This window comes from Thamnophis elegans, chromosome 12 (genome assembly GCF_009769535.1).
Source record: "Thamnophis elegans isolate rThaEle1 chromosome 12, rThaEle1.pri, whole genome shotgun sequence".
NCBI lineage: Eukaryota > Metazoa > Chordata > Lepidosauria > Squamata > Colubridae > Thamnophis > Thamnophis elegans.
Window position 1 is genome coordinate 21,370,701 of NC_045552.1, and position 25,929 is coordinate 21,396,629.

Sequence of the window (25,929 nt, forward strand, 5' to 3'; positions counted from 1 at the left end):
AACCATTCATCCGAATGGCAAGATAGCCCCCTCGATTCTTTTCCCACGCCAGAAACCCCTTTTCCTTAGCAGCTCCCTCAGTTCTGCTGGGTCCTTTCCCCTCCTCTTTTTTATGAGGAAGGGGCTTTTATTGAGCCAAAGGATCAGGCCATACACATCTGGGATGTCAGGCAGCTTTTTGCCCAATGGAGGACGAGACCCATAATCCGTGTACTTTTTACCAAACGAGAACCACCGAACGGGGGCTCTGTTGGTCAGGCTGCAATTGCATCTGATGTTGTCTGAGCTGAAGGAAATTTACTTCACTTCTTTTTAAAAGAAATCGTTAAAGTTATAATAAAGGTCAAATACAAATCGAAACAAAAACTTAAGAAAGTTAAAAGGAGAAAAAAGAGTGGTGGAAAAAAAGAAGGAAGAAGAAAAAAAATTCTTCTGACTTTTTTCAGTGCCATAGAGTACAAAAAAAGTTAACAACCTCAACTTTTTGTGTTACATATCTAAGAGTTACGAGCCATTTCTATAACAACAAAGTCATTCTAGTTGTCAAAACCTAAAATCCAAGTTTTATTTTTATTTTGGTTCAAGTACAAAGTCCAGAAATGGTTTCCATATGGAAACAAAACTAGATAAATTATTATCTTCGGTTAAAACAGCCAATTTTGCCATCTCCGTCACTTTTACAATCCAGATGTCCTTCACTTCTTGATTCACATTGTAAGACGATCCTTTAATTTGCTTGCCTTTGACTCCAGATCCCCAACTGTTTTTCAGACTGTTTTGTTGGGAGGATAGAAAAAAGCATTTCTATCCGAGGGATATAATCCCTTTTGTTATTTTTAACCCTCCTCCTCCTCCTCCTGGCTCCCTGGCTCTCTTCCGTTGACATGCCGTGCATGAGTCATTCTTCGTGCAATCTTCCCATCCACTTCTGAGAACGATGCTCTGTTAAGGCTCATGTCTCGTTCTTGAACTTTTGGCTTGCAAAGATGCTGAATGGGTGCCAGAACGATGCTGAAGTTGTTGCAAAGAAAGGGAGCACTCTTGACTTTCAGAGTCCCTTTTCACCGTCTGGAAAGCAAAATATTCCCTTTAAGCCAAAATGAGAGGCCTTATGAAACTCTGAACACCTTGGTCAACCACACAGCAGCATCACTTTAAACAGCAGCCAAGGAATCCCAATATTAATCTTCTATAGATATATATAAAAATGGCTGTGCGTGTCTACATAAATTTCAGCATAATTCTGGAACGCCTCGAGCAATTTCAACCAAACTTGGTACACGGATTACTTATCCTCTGGAGACAAATACTGTGGGAGCAAGACAGGGATGTCCCTAACGCCCCTTGGTTTGTGTGTTCTGCTAAGATACAGCCTGTTGTGCCTTACAATGACTTCTACTGTACTGCCATAAAATGGCTTCAACTGTGCAGTGTGTGAAGTCGCCTTGGTAACGGCTTCACAGTACTCCACAAGGAGGCTCCCTCTGGTAAGGGGGAAAACCCAACATTAGAAATTAAGGTGGTATCACTTTTCTTGACGCTTCTGTGGGCACAGGGAAAACATTTGGAACTAATTTAATTGTCACTGAAATCAGGGCTTTTCCTGTCAAATAAGGATTAGGATAAGTAAATACACGGACAATGCCAGGTTATCAGCTACTAGTTTTTTTAAAAATTGAAATGGCCTGAATCTTCTGTTCTCATGTTCTTTCACGTTCTTTCAATCTTCTGTTCTCATGTTCTTTCACTCACAGATAAGTTATGTTAGGTGCTATTATGTAAGATTTGGGCTATTTAAAAAAAAGAAAGAAATATGGTGCATATACTCCAAATCACACATTGCTTGAAAAGGCTGCTGAAGTCAGTGATATTTAGGGTGGTCCATGCTGGCTGGGGAATTCTGGGAATTGAAGTCCACCAGTCTTAAACTTGCCAAGGTTGGACACCCTGGTGCACACCTTCATCACATTCTCCTTCAGTATGATTTTTTTTTTCTAAAACAACACTAACCTAAAATGATACAGGTATTTTCTGTTCTCCAAAGATGGGAGGCATTCCAGGCCTCTGGACATTGTGGTTGTGTCTTTTGCACTTTCCCCAGCTCTATTACATCTTTTCCAACGTGGCAATCAGAACTGTACCCTAGAGTCAACATTGCAATATTATTTTTGGTCCATTAACAAATGACTCCAATATGGAATTTGCCCTTTTCATTACTGCTACATGTTGAGTTGATTTCTTCCCGGAGTTGCCTTTTATGATCCCATAACTTTTTCCCTGATTAGTTTCAGATAATTGCGACCTGATCAGAACATATGCAAAACGGAGAGAAGGTAGAGCTGTCTGCCTTAAATCGTTCTGGCGTTTGTTTGACTTCTTACACAGTTTTAAAGAAATATTTCTGGAGCTGCTGAAATTACTTATTTATTTAGTATATGCATTTATTTTCTGCCATTATTCTTTTTATAAATAACTCAAGGCAGTGACCATGCTACCTAATCAGGGTGGGTTCTGGCTTCTTCTACTGCCTGTTCGCTCAGGGTTGCGCTTCACATGCGCTTGATGCACACTACACGCGCATCCACAGTAGTAAAAAAAACAAGATGGCGGTGCCCACAGAGCCACCAATAGACCCAGTTCTGGGGTGTGGCAGGCTGAATTACTAACTACTCGGCCGAACCGGCCTCTCTACCTAATATCCATAATATTTAATGCTTCCTTCTCCTCTTTTTCCCACAACAACCCTGTGAGATGAACTGGACCAAGAGGGAATGATTGGCCTAAAGTTACCAATTGACTTTTGTGCCTAAGGCAAGATTACCTCCTCTGATTGGCCCAAAGACACTCAGGTGGCTTCCATTACTAAAGAGGGACTAGAAGTCACACTCTCCTGGGTTCTAGATTAGTGCCTTAAACCACTAGAGTGACGAAAAGTGAGCGTGCGTGTGCATTCGTCACCCACACAACCTAAAAGAGGAGCTGCAAAGGGGGCATGCGGCGCATGCATGTACCGGGAACTGAATTTCTAGTTTCTAGCACATGTATGCATACCAGACACTTAAGTCTTCTGATTACTGGCATATGTGTGCGCAACGATCCACAAACACCAGCTGCTGATCGCATGCACGCCAGAAACCTGGAAGAGGAACAGGTGATGCCACGTGTGCCAGGCAAAATGGCTCTGCATGCCACTTCAGGCACGCGTGCCACAAGTTCGCCATCACTGCACTAGATCAAACTAACTTTTGCTTTTTGATACCCAGGAAAAAAAATCGATTACAAGGCTGGAGCCCTTCCAGGCAACTCAGAACATTTTGTTTGGAGACCGAAACGTTCCCTGACAGATTGTTTTGCACACCTGGCACAAAAGCCCTCCACAGCTTCCTTGTCACCAGTACACAACTGATATATCGCCACTGCTGCCAACTACCTTATGCAGTAGAAAAACCCAGCCGTTGGAAAGCTTTCTCTCTTTCCTGATGCCATGCAAAGAAGAGCAACAAATAAGATTAGGGGACTGGAGGCTAAAACCTACGGAGAACGGTTGCAGGAATCAAGTATGCTTAGTTTGATGAAAAGAAGGACTTAGGGGAGACATGATAGCAGTCTTCTGATATTTCAGGAGTTGCCACAAAGAAGAGGGAGTCAAGCTATTCTCCAAAGCATCTGAACCCAAAGCAATAGATTGAAACTAATCAAGGAGAGAACCAACCTAGAACTAAGGAGAAATTTACTGAGAGTGAGAACAATTAATTTTACTTCAGAAGTTGTGGCTACTGGAGGTTTTTAAGAAGAGTTTGGACAGTCATTTGCCTGGAATGGTATACAGTGCATTCAGAAAGTATTCAGATCCCTTCACTTTTGATAACGTTGTTATGCTCCAGCCAGAGGTAGGTTCTGGCAGGCACTACTGTCGCTTTGCTCGTGGGCATGCTGCACATTCATGCACCATGCAATAAAAATTGTTATGCGCAGAAGTGAAAAACAAGATGGCGGTGCCTACAGGGCTGCCCGGAGAACCGGTTCAGGGGTGTGGCAGACCTGGGTCACTGCTGGCTCCAGCGACCCAGGCTGCCAAACCACTACCGGTTCAGTCAAACCAGTCCGAACTGGTCCGAACTCACCACTGGTCCCTAGCCTTTCTACAGTTGTTGAAATCCCCCCCTCATTAATCTATACTCAGTACCCCATAATGAGAAAGTGTAAACAGAATTTTAGAAATGTCTGTAAATTTATTAAAAAGAAAAAAAACCTGAAATATTCACTCAGTGCTTAGTTGAAGCACCTTTGGTAGCAATTACAGCCCCGAGTCTTTTTGGGTATGACATACAGCATTTCCTGCTTAAGCAAGGGGTTGGACTAGAAGACCTCCAAGGTCTCTTCCAACTCTATTGTACTGTTATATTAAAATGTACTTTGCCACTGTGATTATGGAAAGATGGAACTATTGTGTCCCCCCCCAAAAAAAGACTGGGTCTTATATTAATTTTTGCTACTAGATGTTACTTAGACTATTTCAGAAATGGTACAGGTCCATGACCACAGTAAACTGAACTGAACTGAATGTCTTCCATTTATATTATTTTCTGCCTTCCTTTAAAATGAAAGAACTGAAATCACGACAATGCTTAATGACAAATGGAATCCTTCACAAATAAAAAGATGGAGCAAAATATTTCCCTGTGTTGTAGATTTAATAAAGAGTTTGAGGATCCAATTAAGTGTATAGTCATATCACAGGTATCCGGGGTGGGTTGCTGCCGGTCTTACTACCGATTCGCAACCCGCACTGGGTGCACATGCGCTGTTCAATGTAAATAGTTATTTGTGCATGCACAGAACAATTTACAATGAACTGCACACACGCAGTCCAGTGGTGGATTCCGGATCCTGTTCCAACTGGTATGGTTGGAACGGGCCCAAGGGCATCCACATGGGCACATGCATCTTAGCGCTTCTGCAACGCTCCAGCTGCTCAGCGGAGCATTGCGCAGGTGTACGCGCCGTGCGCAGAAGTGCCAAAGACTTAAAAGACTGGTAAGGAGCTCGGACAGGCAGGTGGGCCCTCCGGAGCACTGTACCAGAATGTTATCCGGTGCTCCGGCCAGGTTCTGGTATGCTCGTACCGGGGCGTACCGCCTGCAACACATCACTGGCGCAGTCACTAGAAAAACAAAATGGTAGTGTGCAGCAGCCGTGAGGGAACTGGTTCGGGGGCGTGGCAGGCTTGGGTCGCTGCCGGTTCTGCAACCCAGGCCTGAACTCCACTACCAGTTCAGCTGAACCAGGCGGAACCAGCAGGAACCCACCTCTGTATGTATCTTATTTTTTTTTTAAAAAAAACCCCTTTTTCTTAAGCTCTTTTGCTTCTTTCTTTCGGTTTAATGCATCTTAAGCAGGGTAACGAATGTACTTTCTTATTGATGCATTATCTTGTTTGTTATACTTCACTTACATTTTAAAGAAATATTAAAATAAAACAGCCATGCTAGTGGCATTTTTCCATTTTAATGTAATTTATTAACAAATCCACAGTTTTCTTTCTGTACACAATATACAAATAGGAAAATGTAACATTTTTATATGTACAGGATTAAGTTACTTTAATTAGCTTCTTGATATATACATACATACATATATATATTTATACTTATATATAAACAGGAACATCACAGAATCGTTCATTAGTTGCATCTTATTTACAGAAAAAAACAGTACAAGGTCATATTTTGACAAGGTCAGGCCACAGGTGTAATATACACCAAAAAAGCACCATCTGGATCCATGATAATATAATATATAACACAATATTGAATAGGAAAAAAACATACCAAAATATACTTAACAGTACTTTAGAGATTTGCACCATTCAGTGGGTGGATTAGTGATAAATAGCATATGTTTAAAAGATATCACAACGCAACAGAGTTTTTCAAACTGATTCTGGCAAAAGTCACACTGAGATGATGCTTGTTCTCCTTAGAGGTATCTTACTGGAGTACCAAAAGGTAAAGTATGTTTGACAATCGATGATCCATGGATCCCACTTAAGGCACAACGTCGATCAATATTTGATTTCCAGAGCAGTCTTTAAGGCTTCACAAGAGCTCTCCCATGGAAGGAAGTCTTTCACAGTAGATGTCATGGTGGCCCCATGTTTAGAGGATTCCCAGGGGGTAAACCAAGACAAGGTAAGGTCAAACAATACTGGCTAATTCTGTAGAATCTGTCTCGGTGCTACTGCTGCTCTCTTCCTCTCTGAAAGAGTCAAAAGATAGAAAAGTAATAAGCACAACATCTTGGTAGGTGCAATTATCTCTAGAAGTGATTCAGGGACTGGGTTCACCCATTGCCTTAGGCCAGGGGTGTCAAACTCAAGGCCTGGCAGCCGGATCTGGCCCAGGGGACAGCCCTGGAAAGAGCAAAGGACTGGCGCGTGGTGCCTCTGCCAGCGAAAACAGCTCGGGTGGGCCGCAAGCTCTGTTTTTGCTGGCAGAGGGTTGCAGGAGTCTGTCGCAACTGAAAACGGAGCTTGGGAGCCTGTTTTTGCAGGCAGAGCTCTTGGGCCACACAGGCGCCCCCCCGACACAAGTGACGATAAGATGGCCATGTCCACCCTGCTGTCCCCCACCCAAGGTCAAACACAACCTGATGCGGCCCAGAATGAAATTGAGTTTGACACCCCTGACTTAGGCCACGGGCATGGTCCCCTTGATTTTGACCCAGCCAAAGTTGACTCTACAAAAGATGATTAAATGGACCATGGCTTAATCTGTGATGCAACACCTGATCCAGGTGAGTTTGGAGGAGAGAGAAGGAAGATCGTGTGTAATATAAGACCAAACCAAAGCTAGAGATTGCTTTTGTGCCAGGCATACTATAAAGAATGGCTACCTAAGGAAGCGTAAACTTAGCTAGAGGATCGGGAAGGTGGCCCAAAATCATTCGTTGATGACCCATCTCTGCACAAGATGGAACAATATATGAACTCTTCCTATTCTTCTAAAAAGCCAGGTGCTCACAATCTAATGACAACTGGACAAATTTGAAACATATGAGAAGTCTAGTATAAAGAAGACTAAAAGGCCATAGGTGTGATGGAGCATGCGCCTGCAGGAGAAGTGGTGGTGGGGAGTTTGGGTAACACAGAGCTTTCCTAGAGAGAGACCCACATCAAGAGACTGCACAGTCCTGAGATGAAAGGGGGGTGGGGTGGGGAGGATCACGGTAGCCACACCTGAGAATTTGCCAAGGTTTATCTAGTAGAGTGTTTCTCAAACTTGGCAACTTTAAGACATGTGGACTTCACATGTGGGCCTGACCATCAGGAAGCCATGCAAGACTTCTCTTTGCAAAACTAAGGTACATGAACACTCAGCATTTTATATTTAGTGTCCTACTGTATGCTCACCCTTCTGGGGCAAAAGTGCTACATCAGAGAAATGAGATAGCCACTTGTCTCAGAGCCAGAAGCATCCACTCTATTTTAAGTTTCAGCAATTAAGTTACAAGGATGCTCTTGAACGGAGCTCCTGGGGTTCAGGATTTCAAATGCTATCCATAAGAGGGAGTTATTTCAGGTATATATTAAATGTGACAATTTTTAGTTTACTTATTTAGGGTAAACAAGGGATTGGTGTTACTTATGTCTCACAGCTGCAGAAATCCAAGGGAATCCTTGATTGTCTGTCTGTCTCTATCTTATCTATCCTCTATCTCATCTACCTACCTACCTACCTACCTATCTCATCAATCATTTATCTCATCTATCTATCTATCTATCTATCTATCTATCTATCTATCTATCTATCTATCTATCTATCTATCTCTATCTATCTATCTATCTATCTATCTATCTATCTATCTATCTATCTATCATCTATCTATCTATCATCTATCTATCTATCTATCTATCTATCTATCTATCTATCTATCTATCTATCTATCTATATCTACTTACCTACCTACCTACCTACCTACCTACTTCTACCTACCTACCTACCTACCTACCTACCTACCTACTTCTACCTACCTACGTGTGTGTGTGTTGCATTTGTGCTGATAAATAAAGACAACACAAATGTAACAAAGGCAACATAAAAAATGCCTTTCTGCCTGGATGGCTCCAAGGGTGAGCTGAAAGAGAGAAAAGGGAAGCAGTATGGTCCTCCCATATTTGGGCATACCAAGGATTGTGACACAATACACACACACACACACACACTCTCTATCTATCTATCTATCTATCTATCTATCTATCTATCTATCTATCATCTATCTATCTATCTATCTATCTATCTAATCTATCCACCCACCTCCAAGGACCTTCCAAACTCTTTTATTCTGTATTTCCTTGGAATTCTGCAGCTGTGGGGTAGAGATAAACCTGTCTCCCTTCTTCCCCCTTAAATAAGCAAATAAAAATTGTCACATGATCACAACATGTCATGTAGCCTTGGACAGGATGGACTTCCCATGAGTTTCAGCCCCTGGGGTTGGAGTATGCAGAAAATGGTTCTTGCCTCCCACCCAACCAGAACACAAAAGCACACTGCATTCATACTGTGCTTCCCTGCAGTTTCAGAGACAGGCTTGGTTCACACATTACACCAAGGCAAAGCTCTCCAAACTTGGCAACTGAAGTCTTAGTGGACTTCAATTCCTAGAATTCACCAGCCAGCATGGGAATTCTGGGAGTTGAAGTCCACATGTCTTAAAAGTTTCCAAGTTTGGAGACCCCAGCATTAAAGGAGCAACAACAAGCTTTACAAGGAAGGGCACTGCCAATTGTCATGGTCACTATGGTCTTTAGAATATTTTGTATGAAAAGAAATCTTAGGACAGTGTTGGTGAACCTTTTCGGCACCCAGTGCCCAAACCAGAATGCGTGTGAGAGCATGCCCATGTGCTAGAGCTTCAAAAACACAAAGGTCAGCTTGTCCTCGTGTGTGCCAGAGCTTTGGATTTCCAGTGCTCCTGAAGAGCAGCTGGTGTTGGTGCATGTGCCCACAGAGAGGGCTCTGTGTGCCATAGGTTCGCCATCCTGGTCTTAGGACATCACATGGAGAACAGAGAAACATGGCCAAACTTGCTTAGCTGCTTTTCCAAGAACTTGGATGAACGTGGCCAGTTGTCTTTATTCAGTTTATCAGAATTCAGAAAATTCACGGCTTTGGGAAACATGAATTGATCCAGAAGGCAGCTTCAAAGAATTCTATTTATGCCATCATGGTACAAAAACAATAAAAGAGAGAGAAGGGGGACTTTGTGACCATGAATCCTGAATGAAGGGCATTTCTGCCAGCTACACCAACCACGGGTGGTTATGTAGAAGCCCTAAAGGTCATCACTTGTGGTAACGACATCATTGCAATAGCAGTAACAATAGACTTATATACTGCCCCATAATGCTTTACAGCCCCCTATGAGCAGTTTACAGAGTCAGCCTATTGCCCCCAACAATCTGGGTCCTCGTTTTACCGAACTAAGAAGGACAGAAGGTTGAGTCAACTTCTAAACCTGGTCAGGATCGAACTGCAGGCTGTGGGTAGAGTTTGCCTGCAATACTGTAGTTCAACCACCAGGGCTCCTAATCATCACACAACATTTCTTTGAGTTTGCATGATAATGCAATGACACGAGTGATGTCTTTTGTTTCCCTGTGGGTCATCCAAGCTGCCAGCCCATGAAAGGCAAATCCCAGCCCACCTTTCCCTCTGCGACAGGTGCCCATCCTGAGGAGATCCCTCCTCCCCTTCCTCTCTGGCTGCCCGTGGTAAGCCTCTCACCTTAAATCTTGCAGCGCTTTCTTGTTTTTTTTCCGCCTGTTCTCATCAATGGGGTAGAGCTTAAAAAGGAGCAGGCCAAAGACAATCAAAGCCACCGGGGCAGCAGAGACGAGCATTTTCAAAGTCAGGTTCACCTCCTCCGGTTGGGAGCAGCCTCGAGTCTTGTATCCTGCAAAGCTGCAACGAATTAAACAGGGGAGGTTGAATAAAGGGAGCGGAGGCAACAGTTCAAACTATGTGGTGGTAACAAAATTAGAATAAATGATGCAAGAAGAAGAGCAGTGATACCAGTTGGCGCAAAGCTCTGTATAGAGTTTGAATGCAGAGCTTTGCCATGGGGTTCATATTTTCTCTATTGGACAAACGGTTAATCATTATCTTTAGCCAAATTATGCTGAAACAGGAATTATTCAGATACTGTAAAATCCCCATTCCCTCCCCACTCCAGGGGAAGGATACTGCAAAATCCCCATTCCCTCCCCACTTCAGGGGAAGGATACTGCAAAATCCCCATTCCCTCCCCACTTCAGGGGAAGGATACTGCAAAATCCCCATTCCCTCCCCACTTCAGGGGAAGGATACTGCAAAATCCCCATTCCCTCCCCACTTCAGGGGAAGGATACTGCAAAACCGGTTCTCCAGAACTGGTCAGAACCTGCTGAATACCACCTCTGCTTCGCATGGCAAAAGCCAGCCATCTGACCGTGGGATGCTGATCCCTTTTTTCCAGTGTTGTCATAATTTTGAACTGTCGCTAAATGGATAGCTGCAAGTTGAGAACTACTAGTGTTCATTTTCTGCTTGAACCCATTTAGTAACGGGCAAATGACTCTTTTCTTTTGTTCCTTATTTTTATTGTTAGGAAGCTTTACTTAGCATTCAGTTGGATTCTCCCTTTTTGAACCAAAGACTATTATTCTGGGTGCTGTGCTATTGGATGATTGATTAGGCCAGTATTTTTCAACAAATAATTTTTATTTTTAAGCATTTTTCAGCTTACTGCCAAAAGAAGCTTTTAATTCCCACCAAGAAGCTTCGTGCATGTATATATGCATGAGAGGCAGAAGCTTTACTCCAAGGATTACCAACTGATAGGGTTATTCAGTGAAGCAGAAAGGGCTGTGACCTCTATTAAATTGCATTGTATCTCCTGTTGCTTTAAAATAAGAATGGATTGCAATAGAGTAGAATAGACTAGAATTGGAACTGGAATGAAATAGAAATAGGAATAGAATAGAAATAAGAATAGAAATAAGAATAGAATAGAAATAAGAATAGAATAGAATTGGAACTGGAACGGAATAGAAATAAGAATAAAATAGAAATAGAATAGAATAGTGGAATGAAGACTAGACTAGAATAGTATAGAAATAAAAATAGAATAGTATAGAAATAAAAATAGAATAGTATAGAAATAAAAATAGAATAGAATAGAATAAACAATAGAATAGAACAGAACAATATAGCAATAAGGTGGACTATAATTCAGACAGCATCATAGATGCTCAGAGCAGGAATTTAAGAATATTGGAGTCCTCCTAATTTACCAGCAACTTTGGTGTCATCTGGAAATCGCTGATAACCAGACCTATCAATAGAGAGATTTCTTTTTCAAAAGATTTCCAAAGGATTGCAATTCCTGGATCCCGAAAGAGCTGGGATTCTGAATTCTATTAGCCAATGGGCGTAATAATGAAATCTTACTCTAAACTGAGCGTGGAGATCCCCAGTGACACTCCAGAAGCGAACTTGGTGAAGAAGACGTAGAAAGAGAAGAAAATAGCTTCGTGGCCTCTGCAATCCGGATGCTGGAGGTTGAAGTCATCCACAACATCTGGCAACATAGACCTAATTGAAGGAGACAAGACAAAAGCCTATTGATCAGTTTAGCCATAAGGAAGTTCACTAAGGAACAAGATACGGATCAGATTTTCCCAAAAGGCTGCCACAAAATTATTTTTTTCAATATGAGTAAAAAGGAGATCACATAGCGAAGGATGAGCTGCTGTTTTTAATTTATTCCAAATTCTATTTCTATTCCTTTCCTTTCCGTTCTGTGAGGTTTTATACCAAACTATATTTTATTCTTTATACTGTTTCCACCTTCCCTTAAAAGATTAACAGAATCTACAATGGACTGAGAATCAGCGTCTCCACTAGACAATTGACAGTCAAGCAGAAACTAAATTAATCAAGTAAAAATAGCAAACTTCCTCAAACCTCCCCCAAAATAAGTTACCCAGACCTAATCCACATATCAAAGGATAAGGTCCGTAAACACCAGAGTTAATTAAATTAGCTCTCCCAGTGGAACTGCATGCTCACAAGAATAAACACTATAGACACAGCTACACAGAACAACACATCCCTCCCCAAGTGTTACTCTAGAATCAGCACATAGATACTCCCACACCAGGACAAGCTCCCCCATAAAAGTCTGTTGCTGTACCCCATTTCTCTGCAGCTTCCCCTAAAGGCAAACTGTTTGCTTTTTAGGAATAAATATTTCTTCTTTTCTCACAGCTGTCTGGATCTGATTTTTATGTATTCTTGCACAATCCTGGCTCGAGTTGGAATCCCAAATTATTTTTTGATAGTGCAAACATAACTGACCAGTTTCAATACATAGTAATAGAGTTGAAATATGATGTAACAAACCAACTGGTAAATGAGTCAAAACCCAACAGAAACTACATATCAATGGGGAACCCAAATCCTTATGAATCTCAAAGGCCCTTGGAAAGAGACAAGTCTTAATGGCCTTTCCACATCCTCATAGGTTTGGGGCTACTCTTTAGGAGTGATCCCTGATTTTTGTGGGGATGCTTTTCAGAGGGGTGGGACAGAAATAGAACTATGCAAGTAGTCCTCAACCGTATGACTACAATTGAGCTCAAAATGTCTGTTGCTAAATGAGAAAATTGTCAAGTGAGTTTTGTCCCATTTTAAAAGGTAAAGGTTCCCCCTGCACATGCATACTAGTCGTTCCCGACTCTAAGGGACAGTGCTCATCTCCATTTCAAAGCCGAAGAGCCAGCGCTGTCCAAAGATGTCTCCGTGGTCATGTGGCCAGCATGACTAAACACCGAAGGCGCACGGAACACTGTTATCTTCCCACCAAAGGTGGTTCCTATTTTTCTACTTCCCTTTTTTACCTGCTTTCAAACTGCTAGGTTGGCAGAAGCTGGGACAAGTAACGGGAGCTCACTCCATTACGCGGCACTAAGGATTCAAATTACCGAACTTTCTGATCGACAAGACCAACATCTTAGTCACTGAGCCACCGTGTCTTCATTTTACGACACACTTATTTAGTGAATCGCTGAAGGTATTAAGTTAGTAACACAGTTGTTAAGCGAACCTGGCATTCCCACTGATTTTGCTTGTCCCATGACATTGCAACCGTCATAAATACATGCCAGTTGCCAAGCATCTGAATTTTGATCACGTCAACACGGGGATGCTCCAACGGTCGTGTGAAAAACAGTCACAAGTCACTTTTTTTCAGTGCCGTTATACCTTTGAACGGTCACTAAGTGAATGGTTGTAAGTCAAGAACTACCTGTACTGTATATTGGGTTCGGAAAACAAACGATACTCGGCAATTCACTCACCATGGCAAGAGGAAAGCAGCGGCGACACTCATTCCAGCTGCAATGGCCACCACGTAGGTCATAATGAGGTTACTTTCAAAAATCGCCACCGAGATGAGAAAAGGAGTGGCAGACTGAAGGAGGAGAAGAGAAGACATGCTCAGGAAGATCACTTTGTTTCAAACTTCAATGAACTCGTGCAATTTTGCACCTGAAGACATCAGACCAGAAATGGGACTTATGGCTACAAATGGCTACAAATGGGTCTCCAGAAAATTGGGCTAGCTTGAAAGCTAAGCAATGACTTGATCATTAAGGGAAACTTAGACCTTCTTTGTGGGTGCTTCTTTCCTTTCTTGACCATGGTTGCCCGTGAGAACCTGGTCATAATTAAGAGCAGTTTCCTTATTCCTGCTCGGATACAACTATGGGTTGAGAAGAAAGTTCTCAAAATGGTTATCAATCCATAGATATTTAGATACTTATACTTATCAGTTATTTTACACTTGACTGAGATCAAAGTCTTCGAACTGGTTCATGCATCATGCTAAATCATATTTTGACTCATCAAGGTTTATTGCATAAGCCATCATTGACTGGTTTCATACCTTACTCTAAATCAGGGGTCTCCAAACTTGGCCCCTTTTAAGATTTGCAGATGTCAACTCCCAGAATTCCCCAGTCAGGGAATTCTGGGAGTTGATGTCCACAGGTCTTAACGTTGCCTGCACTGAAAACACACACACACACACACACACACACACACACACACACATATATATATATATATATATATATTACCACAGCTGGGTACACACAGGCTACCGAGACCTAGCAAAATGTAACCAGCCTATTATCGCTTAGCCTGTTTTGCACACAAGACCATTGTATCTATGGGGATTCTCATAGGTGCTTTTTCAGGAGGCAACTGGACTTTCTGTTTTTTCTTTGAAGGCGTTTCACTTCTCAACCAAGAAGCTTCTTCAGCTCTGACTGGATGGTGGGGAATGGAAGGATTTATATTCCTTGCAGGCAGCTGGTCATTTGCATCCTTTTGGAAGGTCGTTGAAGCACTTGGAGGTTTTATCTGTGTCCTCAGGGTCACCTGAGCTAGTGCTCCTGGTTCCTGTAGTCTGCCATTTTTCCCCTCTGGAAATCCATTCCTACTCCCACTCCGTTCCAAGGGTGTTCATCCCAAATTGCATAGCTAAAAAGTCGGTAGAGATTCTCAGTCAACCAGGTCATGGTTGTCCAAAGATGCTTTCTCAGGAGGCAACTGGGGTTTCTTGTCTTTTTTCTGTGAAGATGTTTCGCTTCTCATCCAAGACGCTTCTTCAGTTTTGACTGGATGGTGGGGTGGAGGTGGGGGTGGAAGGATTTATATTCTGTGCATTCAAAAGGATGCAAATGACCAGCTGTTTGCAAGGAGTATAAATCCTTCCATTCCCCACCATCCAGTCAGAGCTGAAGAAGCTTCTTGGATGAGAAGCAAAATGTCTTCAAACAAATAAACAAGAAAGTCCTGTTGCCTCCTGAAAAAAAGCACCTTTGGGACAACCCATGACCTGGATGACTGAGAATCTCTACTGACTTTTTAGCTATGCAATTTGGGATGAAGACCCTTGGAATGGAGCGGGAATGGATTTCCAGAGGGGAAAAATGGCAGACTACAGGAACCAGGAGCACTAGCTCAGGTGACCCCGAGGACACAGATAAAGCCTCCAAGTGCTTCAGGGACCCCCCTAAAGGGATGCAAATGACCAGCTGTCTGCAAGGTGTACTATAAATCCTGCCATTCCCCACCATCCAGTCAGAGCTGAAGAAGCTTCGTGGATGAGAAGCGAAACGTCTTCGAAGAAAAAAACAGAAAGTCCATTTGCCTCTTGAAAATGCACCTTTGGGACAAGGCCACTGTTTCCACCAACGAGAAAGGTATGGGCATCCCAGTTTAACCCCATCCTGTCTGAGACTGTCACAGTCAGATTCTCAGGGTTTGTTCTCTGAAAGTATAAAAGGATACACCTGGGACCAGGATGGACCTGCTAACAGGCCTTAGCCCTGTCCAAAAACGGATGTTTTCAAAAGAAACTTTCAGTTTCTGCTGCACCATTAATAGCTTCCAGAGAAACCCCGGCATGAGCCTTAAGTCTCACAGCTGCATGAGTTTGAATCATTATTTGAAGGATTTTCATGGAGGCCTCTTTCAGAAGTTACCTAAGCAGGTCATAGGACTAAATTATTTCCCCACTATGACCATAATTGAGTGCCAGTTGTTAAGCGGGTCACCCTGTGACCATGTCTGATTTTACGATCTTTTTTTACAGCGGTGGTTAAATGAACATTGTGGTTGCTGAGCGAACGCCATGGTCGTAAAGCAAACACAGCAGTTGTTAAACAAACCCATTTTGGCCCATGAGCATTTTTTGCTGGAAACTGAAAGTAAACTCTGGTTCCTGGCAATAAAAAATGTTGTAAATCACAATCGATTTGATTTGAAACATTGCAAACTGTAATACATGCGGGCCAGTTACCAAATGCTCAAAATGCAGTCAGATGACCATGGGATAAGGGGAGCAGTTATCGTAACATTGAAATTAAGTCGTAAGTACCTTTTGGGGGATCTGTTGTAACTTTGAATGGTCACTAAGTGACCGGTAATAAGATGAGGACTATTGGTATTCACTCACCGAGATGCCAATGTAAACAGCCGTTTTCTTCCCAAAACGTATAAGGAACCACTGCCAGAAAGGGATGGTCAGGGTGGCTGAGAGCTGCAAGAGAACAACAAAAGAGAAAAGAAAGAAAGTTTATTATAGATGGTATTTGACCTACAACCACAATTGGGATCACAATTGCTGTTGTTAAGCAAGGCGTTGTTAAGTGAATCACAGACCATTGATGATATTTTTGCCATGATCGTTAAGAGAATCAATGCATTTGTTAAGTGAATCACATAGTAAGCAAATCTGGTTTCCCTCATTGACTTTGCTCGTCAGAACCTGGTTGCCAATGGTGATCCTGTGACTTTGGGACACTGCAACTGTCTTAAGTACATACCAGTTGCCAAGCATTTTTAAATAATATATGCCAGTTGCCAAATTGTTGATCATGTGATCATGGGGCTGCTGCAATGATCAAAAAGTTGTAAGTCACTTTTTTCAGCACCGTCATAATTTCGAATGGTCACTAAATGAGGACCATTGCAAGTCGAGGACTACCTGTATTTAAGTCAACCAGATGATGACTTTGCCTGGATTTTGTGGCAGCCTAAAATGTCGTGTGTGAACAATCTGCTGCTCTAATTCCCAGGGAGCAATGCCCACTGTTTCCATCATATTTTTGTATACATGGATTGCAGTCAAGCTTCGTCAATTAAAACGTGCAGAAAGTGGAAATTCTCTGCAGATCCATGTTTAGAAATCCTTTGGAGCATAAAGAAGGGAGTGAACCGTGTGGTGTAGTGGTTAAGAATTCAGGCTAGAAGAGTGAGTTCAAGTCAGACATTAGGCACCAAGCCAACTGGGTGATCTTGAGCCAGTCCCTGTCACCAGTAGTGAAATTCAAAATTTTTCCCTTATGTGGGCGTGGCTTGGCAGCTGGGGTGTCATGTGACTGGGTGGCTGTGGCCAAGTTTTTAAAAAACTTTTTTAAGCATTTTTTTAACTACCGGTTTTCCTGAACCGGTAGTTAAAAAATGCTTTAAAAAGTAAAACACTCGTCAGAACTTTTTTTAAAAAACTTTTTAAAGCATTTTCTTACTACCAGTTCAGGCGAACTAGTAGCATTTCACCCCTGCCTGTCACTTAGCCCTAGGAAGGAGCAATGGCAAAACCGCTTCTGAAAATCTTGTTGAGAAAACTGCAGGGACTTGTCTAGAAAGTCACCAGGGAGTACAAAAACTGACTCAAAGTCACCAAAAGCAAATGGATAATAAAATAAAGGTGACGTTATCTATTTTTTCAAGCATTTTCCCCTTTTCCTTTCCTTTCCTCTTTTTTCTTTTTAATATTCATGAACAACAATAAGTAATGTTACAGTGGAGACCTCAGTGTTATGCACTAAGATCAAGATACAAATCTTTATTGTGTTATAAAATAATTGTACGCCTTTTGCAACAGGCTATCAATGCCACTTATTTTTAATTGTACAATTCAAGTAACCTTAAGTTCATTAACATCTCATAATTATTGTTAACATTGATACAGACTTTTCCCCCTTATCTTTAAAGGTTGAAGTTATCTAAATTAGCACACTGTTAATTTCTAATTTGTATTTTTACAATTTTTTCTCTACTGAGCTACTATCTCCATAATTTTAATATATTATTTGCATGTCTTATAATGCAATAAAACAATTAACCACAGACACGAACACAGAACCAAGTTTTCCCCATTTTACAGGCTAATATAAACTTTCCCACACCCATTTAAAATTCCCTACTCTTTGACCTAGCCTGGTTAGAAGTTTTCATATAGCAATAAAATAACCTTCCTCTCTTCCTTGTTGTTGTTGTAGTTGGTTGTGAAGTCCTGTCTGACCTATTGTGACCCCATGGACAACATTCCTCCAGGCCTTCTGGTCCTCTACCATCCTCTGGAGTCCATTTAAACTCACCCCGACTGCTTTGGTGACTCCATCCAACCACCTCCTTCTCTGCCATCCCCTTCTTCTTTTGCCCTCCATCGTTCCCAGCATGAGGCTCTTATCCAGGGAGTCCTTCCTTCTCATTAGGTGAAGTACCCAAAGTATTTGAGTTTTCTCTTCAGGATCTGGCCTTCTAAAGAGCAGTCAGGGTTGATCTCCTCTAGGACTGACCGGTTGGATCTCCTTGCAGTGCAAGGGACTTGCAGGAGTCTTCTTCAGCACCAGAGTTCAAAGGCCTGCATTCTTTGGCACTCAGCCTTTCTTATGGTCCAACTTTCATAGCCATCCATTGCAACTGGGAAAACCAGAGCCTTGACTAAACACACTTGTGTTGGCAGGGTGATGTCTCTGCTTTTTAGTATGCTGTCTAGATTTGCCATAGCTTTCCTCCCTAGGAGCAAGTGTCTTTTAATTTCTTGGCTGCAGTCCCCATCTGCGGTGACCTTGGAACCCAGGAAAATAAAATCTGTCACTACCTCCATTTCTTCCCCATCTATTGACCTCTCTTCCTACTCGATAAAGAAGAGAAGCAGAAAGGCTGAAACTATTAACTATAGACTCGACATACGACCACCTTTGGGCCCAAAGGTTCTGTTGCTAAGAGAGATGTTGTGAGTTTTGCCCCATTTTACTATCTGGCTTGTCACGGTCATTAAGTGAATCACTGCCGTGGTTAAGTTAATCAGTTGTTACAGTAAGTGAATCTGGCTTCCCCATTGACTTTGCTTGTCAGGAGGTCGCAAAAGGGGAGTCACATGACCCCGGGACACTGCCACCATCATAAATACGAGTCAGTTGCCAATGTCTGAATTTTGATCACATGACCATGGGGAATGCTGCAACGGTCCTAAGTGTGAAAAATGGTTGTAGGTTGCTTTTTTCAGTGCCATTGTAACTTCAAATGGACACTGAATGAATGTTTATAAGTCGAGGACTCCCTGTAGACCAGAAGCAGGTTTAGATTCCCCAAAGAAGGAATTTAAATTTGATGACACGAGGCAGCTAGAGATTCACAATTAGTTTTGCCTCAGTCAGTTTTCCTTGCTTATGTTTATTTTTATTTTTATTTTTAGTTGATGTTGAGTGTATTGTGGCAACTCGGGAAACGGGCTAATTCAGGCACAAGGTGAAGCATGTTATGAGAACACAGTAAGAATGTGCTTTATGCCAAGGTCACAAGGCTGAAATAGGAAACAACGTGGCTCCTCTGAGCATCCCTATATATTCTTTTATGCCAAACTTTCAACTCCACCTCCTGTTTGCGAAAAGTTTCTTTTACATTGTGGGGAAAAAAAACCCAAAACTTTTCACAAACAGCAGGTGGAGCAGAGAGATGGGGGGGGGGGGGTTAAAGTCTAGCATCATTTTGAGACACCTACAACAATAGAAAAAGACAGGGAGAGAGGAGAGAGAATGAGGGGAAGATGGGGGAAGGAAGAAAGAGGTAAGGAGAGGAAGATGGAAGGGAGAGAAAGAGAAGGAGGCAGGGTAGGAAGGGGAAGAGGAAGAGTAGGAGTAGGAGAAAAGTAAGGGAAGAAGGAAGGGGAAGGAGAGGAGGAAGGATGAAAGAAGAGAAGGGAAGGAGGGAGAAAAGAAAGGGAAAATAAGGTGGTGCTACAACAGGCGGAAGAGATGGTAAATAAAGCAACTCAAACTGTATATTATAACCTATGACAAATGTAAAGAAGAATATGTGAATGTATACTTAAAATGGTATGTAAGTGGATAAAAAATTTGGGGGGAAAAAGGTCTAGCATCATTTTTTATGTCCAATCACCCCCTTGGACCGGCATAAGCATTCTTAGGAAATATAAATAGCAGCTGTTAGCAAACCGAAGCTTTGTTTGGAAGCCTATCCAGGGGGAAAAACAAAAAGCAAAAGCGTGAGAAGAGATTGGCCGTCTATTCCTTGAATAATGCAAGACTGGCTTCCGACTGCCGACTCGACTCTCGTCTTTTCATTCCCCCTCCCGCTGCTGTGGCCCAGACAAAGTCTTAATCTCCCAGGGGAAAGGGGGGCTGGGTGGGGGTGGCAGCGGCGGCTGGGGGTTTGCAAGGGCTCTTTGGCTGAGAGAGTTTCAGCGTTCCTCAAGAGCTTCTCTCCCATTCATGACCAGACTGCCTAAAATATAAAGTTTAGCCGCTGACGTCCATAGGAATGAGCTAAAAATGGCTGCTTTGAAGTTGCTATTCCCATTCAGCTGGGCTCTTCCCCAAAGGCTGCTCTGCATATTAATAGCATCTCAGAAATCTGGATGGGCAAAAGACTCCATGGGGAAGAAGGCAGCAGCTTTGCATACAGAAAACTTGCATATTAGCCTCTCCCTTTTGTGACTTTCTGGTCCACGGCAGACGGAGAGATTTTCTTTCAATGTGGGGAATTGAATCCTCTCTCCCTGCCTGAAGTTGTAACAGTCCGACTGCATTCGAAATAAAAAAATACTAGAGTGTGCAGAAATGGACAGACTGACATTAGAAATGAAATAGAAAGAAGATACAGAATATTATCAAACATGGAATCTATTTTATCAGTGGTTGGGAAAAAGAGGGGGAGATTAAGAATGTAATATGCATTGTTAAGCAAATTAAATACCCAGATGTGTATTAAGCATGAAGAAATGTAATTAATAAAAATTATTAATAATAATAATAAAAAAGAGGGACCTTTTGATCATGTTCCAACAACCCACTGACCTGGGTCTTGAGTTAAACCTAACTTTGGGGTTACGCAGAATACACTGGACCATAAATTAACCAGAATGGTTGGGTAAATGCAACATTCTAAAGGCATCAAAAACACAAGGCAAGCTCAAAGCAAAACAAACTTCATGAGTTTGGCATGTAGGTTTGTAATTGACTTGGAAAAGCTTGTAATGGGTGTGTGTCTCTGTATGTGTGTGTGGGAAACGACTATATTAACATTTTTCTCTGTTCCCCATTCAACGAAAGGGCGGTTTTGGAGAATGTGGGAAGAGAAAGCAAATCAGCAAATTATGGGTGGGAGTTTGTAGCGCTAAATCTGAGGTCCGCTGTCAGCTACACTTTAGAGTCATCCTTCAGATGACTTGCAAGATTGTGGGTTTATTTTTAATGCATGTTCTAGATTTGGCAAGTGGATTCCCCCAGGCAGTTGGATTAGTTTAGGATCCAGTGCATTGGGTAAAAGTAAATGTAAAGATTCCCTGCGCACATATCTGTTAGTCATTCCTGACTCTAGGGGGCGGTGCTCATCTCTGTTTCAAATCCGAAGAGCCAGCGCTGTCCGAAGATGGCTCTGTGGTCATGTGGCCGGCATGACTCAACACCGAAGCCGCATGGAACGCTGTTACCTTCCCACCAAAGGTGGTCCCTATTTTTCTACTTGCATTTTTATGTGCTTTCGAACTGTTAGGTTGGCAGAAGCTGGGACAAGTAGCGGGAGCTCACTCCGTTACGCGGCGATAAGCTCAGCATCTTAGCCACCGAGCCACCGCCTCCCTCAGTGCATGTATGTGTGTGTGTGTGTGTGTGTGTGTGTGTGTGTTTCTACTCCTTTCTAGCTTGGCAGAGAGCCTGATCTTTTCTTCTTCCCCCTCTCCTCTTGCTTGGGCCTTCTCAGACAACTTGGCTCCAAGAATTCCATTCAGAGCCTCTCCCTGATCAAGACGGCTTTTTTCCTCATGATTAAGGGTAGGCAGGCAGGGAGAAAAATGGCAGGCCTCGGACAAAAGACCAGCCTGGTTTTTGTTTCTCGTCTCTTTTCAGACCCGCTCTAAAAGCACACAAAGGAAGCCTTGTTGGTGATCACCGACTCTATTTTTCCCGAAAGGGGGTTAATTGCCTGGGCTAGTCTCCTTGAAGGATGGTTTTCCCTTAACGTCCTCCAGTTCCCTTGCAGAATCTGACAGCTGAAATATTTCACCCACAACAACAACGCTCGTAATTTTACTACAGGTAGTCCTCAACTTACGACCACAATTACCGTATTTTTCGGAGTACAAGACACACTTTCCCACCTCAAAAAAGTGGGTGGAAATGTCTGTGCGTCTTATACTCTGAATATTGCGGCAGCAGTGGGGGAGGGGTTGATGCGTTGGATGGGTCACGGTGGACAGGCTGCAGTGGCCAATGGGCCACAATGAATGGGCTGTGGTGGCAGACAGAATGTGGAGAACGGGCCACGGTGAACAGGCCATGGAGAATGGGCAGCGGCGGCAGTGAATGGGCAGAGGTGACGGTGAATGGGCCTCATCTGGCCAGATGAATACCAGATGGATGCTGGGAGGAAGAAGCAGATTCCCCCCCCCCTTGCTTTCCTCCCCAAAAACTAGGTGTGTCTTATAGTCCGGAGCATCTTATAGTCTGAAAACTACAGTAAGCCCAAAATTTCCATTGCTAAGCAAGACAATGGTTAAATGAGTTGCCCCATTTTATAACCTTTCCTGGCACAATGGTTAAGTGAATCACTGCAGACTGTAAGTTAGCAACATGGTTGTTAAGTGAATCTGGTTTACCCTTTGACTTTGCTTGTCAGAAGGCCGCAAAAGGCAATTTACATGACCCTGGGACACTGCAACCGTCATAAATATGAGCCAGTTGCCAAGCATCTGAATTTTGATCCTGTGACCATGTGGAAGCTGCAATGCTCGTAAGCATGAAAGACGGTCATAAGTTACTTTTTTTTCATGCCATTTTAACTTCACATGGTCACTAAACAAATGGTTATAAGTCAAGGACTACCTGTACTAAAAAGGCCGGTGCTGGGATCTATTGGATGATGCCTGGACAGGAAATACCTGCTCTCTGCTCTAGATGTCTCTGCAGGGGAGCTGAAATTTACAGGGCAAGGATAAAGCCACACTTGTTAGCACTTGTTAGGATTTTGGCAAGATTCATTAGCTCTGTGTGCCTTGCTTAAATAGGATCCGTGCCAGGCAGGTAGTTTAATATCTCTTTACTTGTGAATAGGTAAAGAGAGGGACCCCATGGATGCAAAGTGAGGGGACCCCTCAAAAAATAGGAAATCAGTTTATATACAGTTCAAACATATTAGGTTTGGAATATAGAGAACGGCCATGTGTTACTTCAAAGAACTAGAAACATTAATCAAAAACATTCCTAGTTACTGAGAACATTACTCCAAGAGGGCTCCCTTCTCTTGTTCCCATCACACTCTTTGGAATATCCTCCCCTTGGAAATATGGATGGTGTGAACCTTGCTGACTTTGACAAATACGTTGAAACAATTCTGTCTGAATTTGCTTTGGGCCATAGGTTTTTCCCTAGGAGCCTCATTATGGGGTCTTCCTTGCATTCTTGTTTTCTTGTGTCAACCTTTATGATATGGTGGCCCACTCAAGGTCCACAATAATAAATACTGGCAACAAATAAATAATCCAGCTTTAGGGTTGAGAAAGTATATTGAACTATAAAGTAATCAGAGTGAACTAAGTTTACCTAACATATTAAACCACACAAAAACTAACCAAGCAGGCTGAGTAGGTTACATCAGTGGTGAGGCTTAGTAACTCACCCAGCTGAACCTGTCATGCCAGGGAATGTAGAAAAAGGGGAAAGAAGAAAAGAAGGAAAGAGAAAGAGAGAAAGAAGGGAGGGAGGGAGGGAGGAAAGAAGGAAAGAAGGAAGGAAAGAAAGAAGGAAAGAAGGAAGGAAGGCAGGAAAGAAGGAAAGGAGGAAAGAAAGAAGGAACGATAGAAGGAAGGAAAGAAGGAAGGAAGGAAGGAAAGAAGGGAGGGAGGTCATTGCATGCCTTGGAGAACACATACCATGATGGCGAGCAGAATGTTCTGGAACTCATTTCGGAACCCCAAGGTATAAGTGCAGAACAAGGCAAAGTTTCCTTCCAACAGCTGGGAAGAAACAAGACATGTCAGTGAAATAAAGCAGGCGCATTTTGGCAAGGAAAAAAAAAAGATGGCAATTGGAAAGAAAAAAACCTCACCTTACCAGAATAAAGTTTCTCTAGTCTAGGACAATGTTTCTCCACTTTGGCAATGTTAAGACGTGTGGACTTCAACTCCCAGAACTCCCCAGCCCAAGAATTCTGTTGAGTTGTAGTCCACACACATCTTAACATTGCCAAGGTTGAGAAGGCCCTGCTTTGTAAAACTCCAGAAGCGAAGACTTGAAAGAATACAGGTCTTTGTTTTGACTACTTAAGGGGAAGGGAAGCAGAGAAGAGAAGGCTACTGGAGAATTGCCACGGAGAAGGAGAAAGGTAGAGGAACAAATATTCAATACATTCCCGGAGGGCTGAAGGGTGGGAAGTGGAATTCATTGTCCATTATTGAATTGGAAGCAAACAACAGCGCAGGAGGATTCAGCTGAGCAGTGACCTCAGCATCACGCCTGATATTTGGGCGGTACATTCTCCAAAACGTTGAGGCCGTAGGCATCCTTAGGGAGCATGCAGATTCAAGAACATGGAGGGTCCTTCAACTGTGCCCAGACAATCAAAACAGGCTTATCAACAAGAGCTTAGACCAGCGAGGGCTAATCTTTTTGTCGTCGCGTGCCAAAAGCGTGTGTATGCAATATGTACACACACACATGTGACCGACAGCCCCTCTGTGACCCCCCATGTGACCCCCGACCCCCACTCAGGCACGTGCGACTCTCCTGTACCCCATTTTGGGTCTAGTACGCCTCCAAGCAGCCTCCTAGGAACAAAAATGGGCTGTGGGGGGACCGTGCCGCACTTCCCCTGCATGCGCCCTGCCCCCCACACATGCATGGCAAAGACCCGAAAATCAGCTGGCCAGCGGGAAGCACATGTGCATGGGCGGTGGAGCTGAGCTGGGGCAATGGCTCGCATGCCTACAGAGACAGCTCTAGGTGCCACCTGCGGCATGCATGCCATCGCCATCACAGGCTTAGACATTTCCTAGGTTAAACACTGAGAAGAACAATCTGGGATCTATTTAGGAAGTACTCAAGATGCAGGTACCGTAGTCCTCGACTTAAAACCCCAATTGGGACAAGAATTTCCGTTGCTAAACAAGGCATGCCCAATTTTGTTACCCTTTTTGCTATGGGTGTTAAGCGAATCATGCAGTTGTTAAGCGAACCAGCTTCCCCCATTGGCTTTGTCAGAAGCGCCAGATGGGAAGGTCACACATGGTGATCTCTTGACCCCGGGACACTGCAAACATTGTCGACACAGGCTGGTTACCAAGTGCCTGAATTCTGATCATTTGGCTGTAAGGATGCTGCAACACTTGTAAGTATCAGGACCAATTGTAAGTCACTTTTTTCCCCAGCGTTGCTGTAACGTTAAACTAAACGAATGGTTGCAAATCAAGGACTACTTGTACTCTAGAGCAGGGGTCTCCAACCTTGGCCACTTTAATATTTCCCAGGATGTTTCATTTCTCTAGGACAGTGGTTCCCAAACTTGGCAACTTTAAGACTTGTGGACTTCAACTCCCAGAATTCTCCAGCCAGCAGAGAGTTGGGAGTTGGGAGTTGAAGTCCACAAGTCCACAGCTGGGAGTTGAAGTCCACAAGTCTTAAAGTTGCCAAGTTTGGGAACCACTGCTCTAGGAGAAGGGTGGGTGCTAACATCTTACAATGCTATGGATGGAGGAAACATCCCCCTGAGTTCAGTTCCAAGCGGGTAGAAAGACACTGGAAACGCGGAGGCTGATTGGAAAGATGGTTTTAATGGGGAAGCAGAACCACCAAGCACGAGTGATTCTGGGCAGTGGACCCAGCTGGTTGGATGAGCATGTGGGTTTTTATAAGTTTGTTCTATAGCGTTTTTGCAATTTAGAGGCTTGTTTTGTGTTGTAGAAAGTTAGCACCCAACCCTCTCCTAGAAGGGCGACATATCCTAGGAAATATTAAAAAGGACTCCAACTCCCAGAGTTCCTCAGCCATCTGGCTTTCATGGCTAAAACTGAATG

The 25,929-nt window shown here is 43.0% G+C and overlaps 1 protein-coding gene across 4 annotated transcripts in view; it reads right to left on the reverse strand.

The window, feature by feature from the left end:
• Window positions 1-5,509: 5,509 nt before the first annotated feature.
• Window positions 5,510-25,929, reverse strand: part of MFSD2A (major facilitator superfamily domain containing 2A) — a 52,298-nt gene continuing 31,878 nt past the window's right edge. For all 4 annotated transcript variants that reach the window (XM_032228452.1, XM_032228456.1, XM_032228453.1 and 1 more), the window contains 6 exons: window positions 23,791-23,874; window positions 16,069-16,152; window positions 13,403-13,515; window positions 11,493-11,636; window positions 9,789-9,965; window positions 5,510-6,258 (listed from right to left, as the gene is read on the reverse strand). In XM_032228452.1, the coding sequence (XP_032084343.1) occupies window positions 6,198-6,258; window positions 9,789-9,965; window positions 11,493-11,636; window positions 13,403-13,515; window positions 16,069-16,152; window positions 23,791-23,874 (663 nt within the window). In that variant the 3' untranslated portion in view covers window positions 5,510-6,197. The remainder of the gene's footprint in view (window positions 6,259-9,788; window positions 9,966-11,492; window positions 11,637-13,402; window positions 13,516-16,068; window positions 16,153-23,790; window positions 23,875-25,929) is intronic.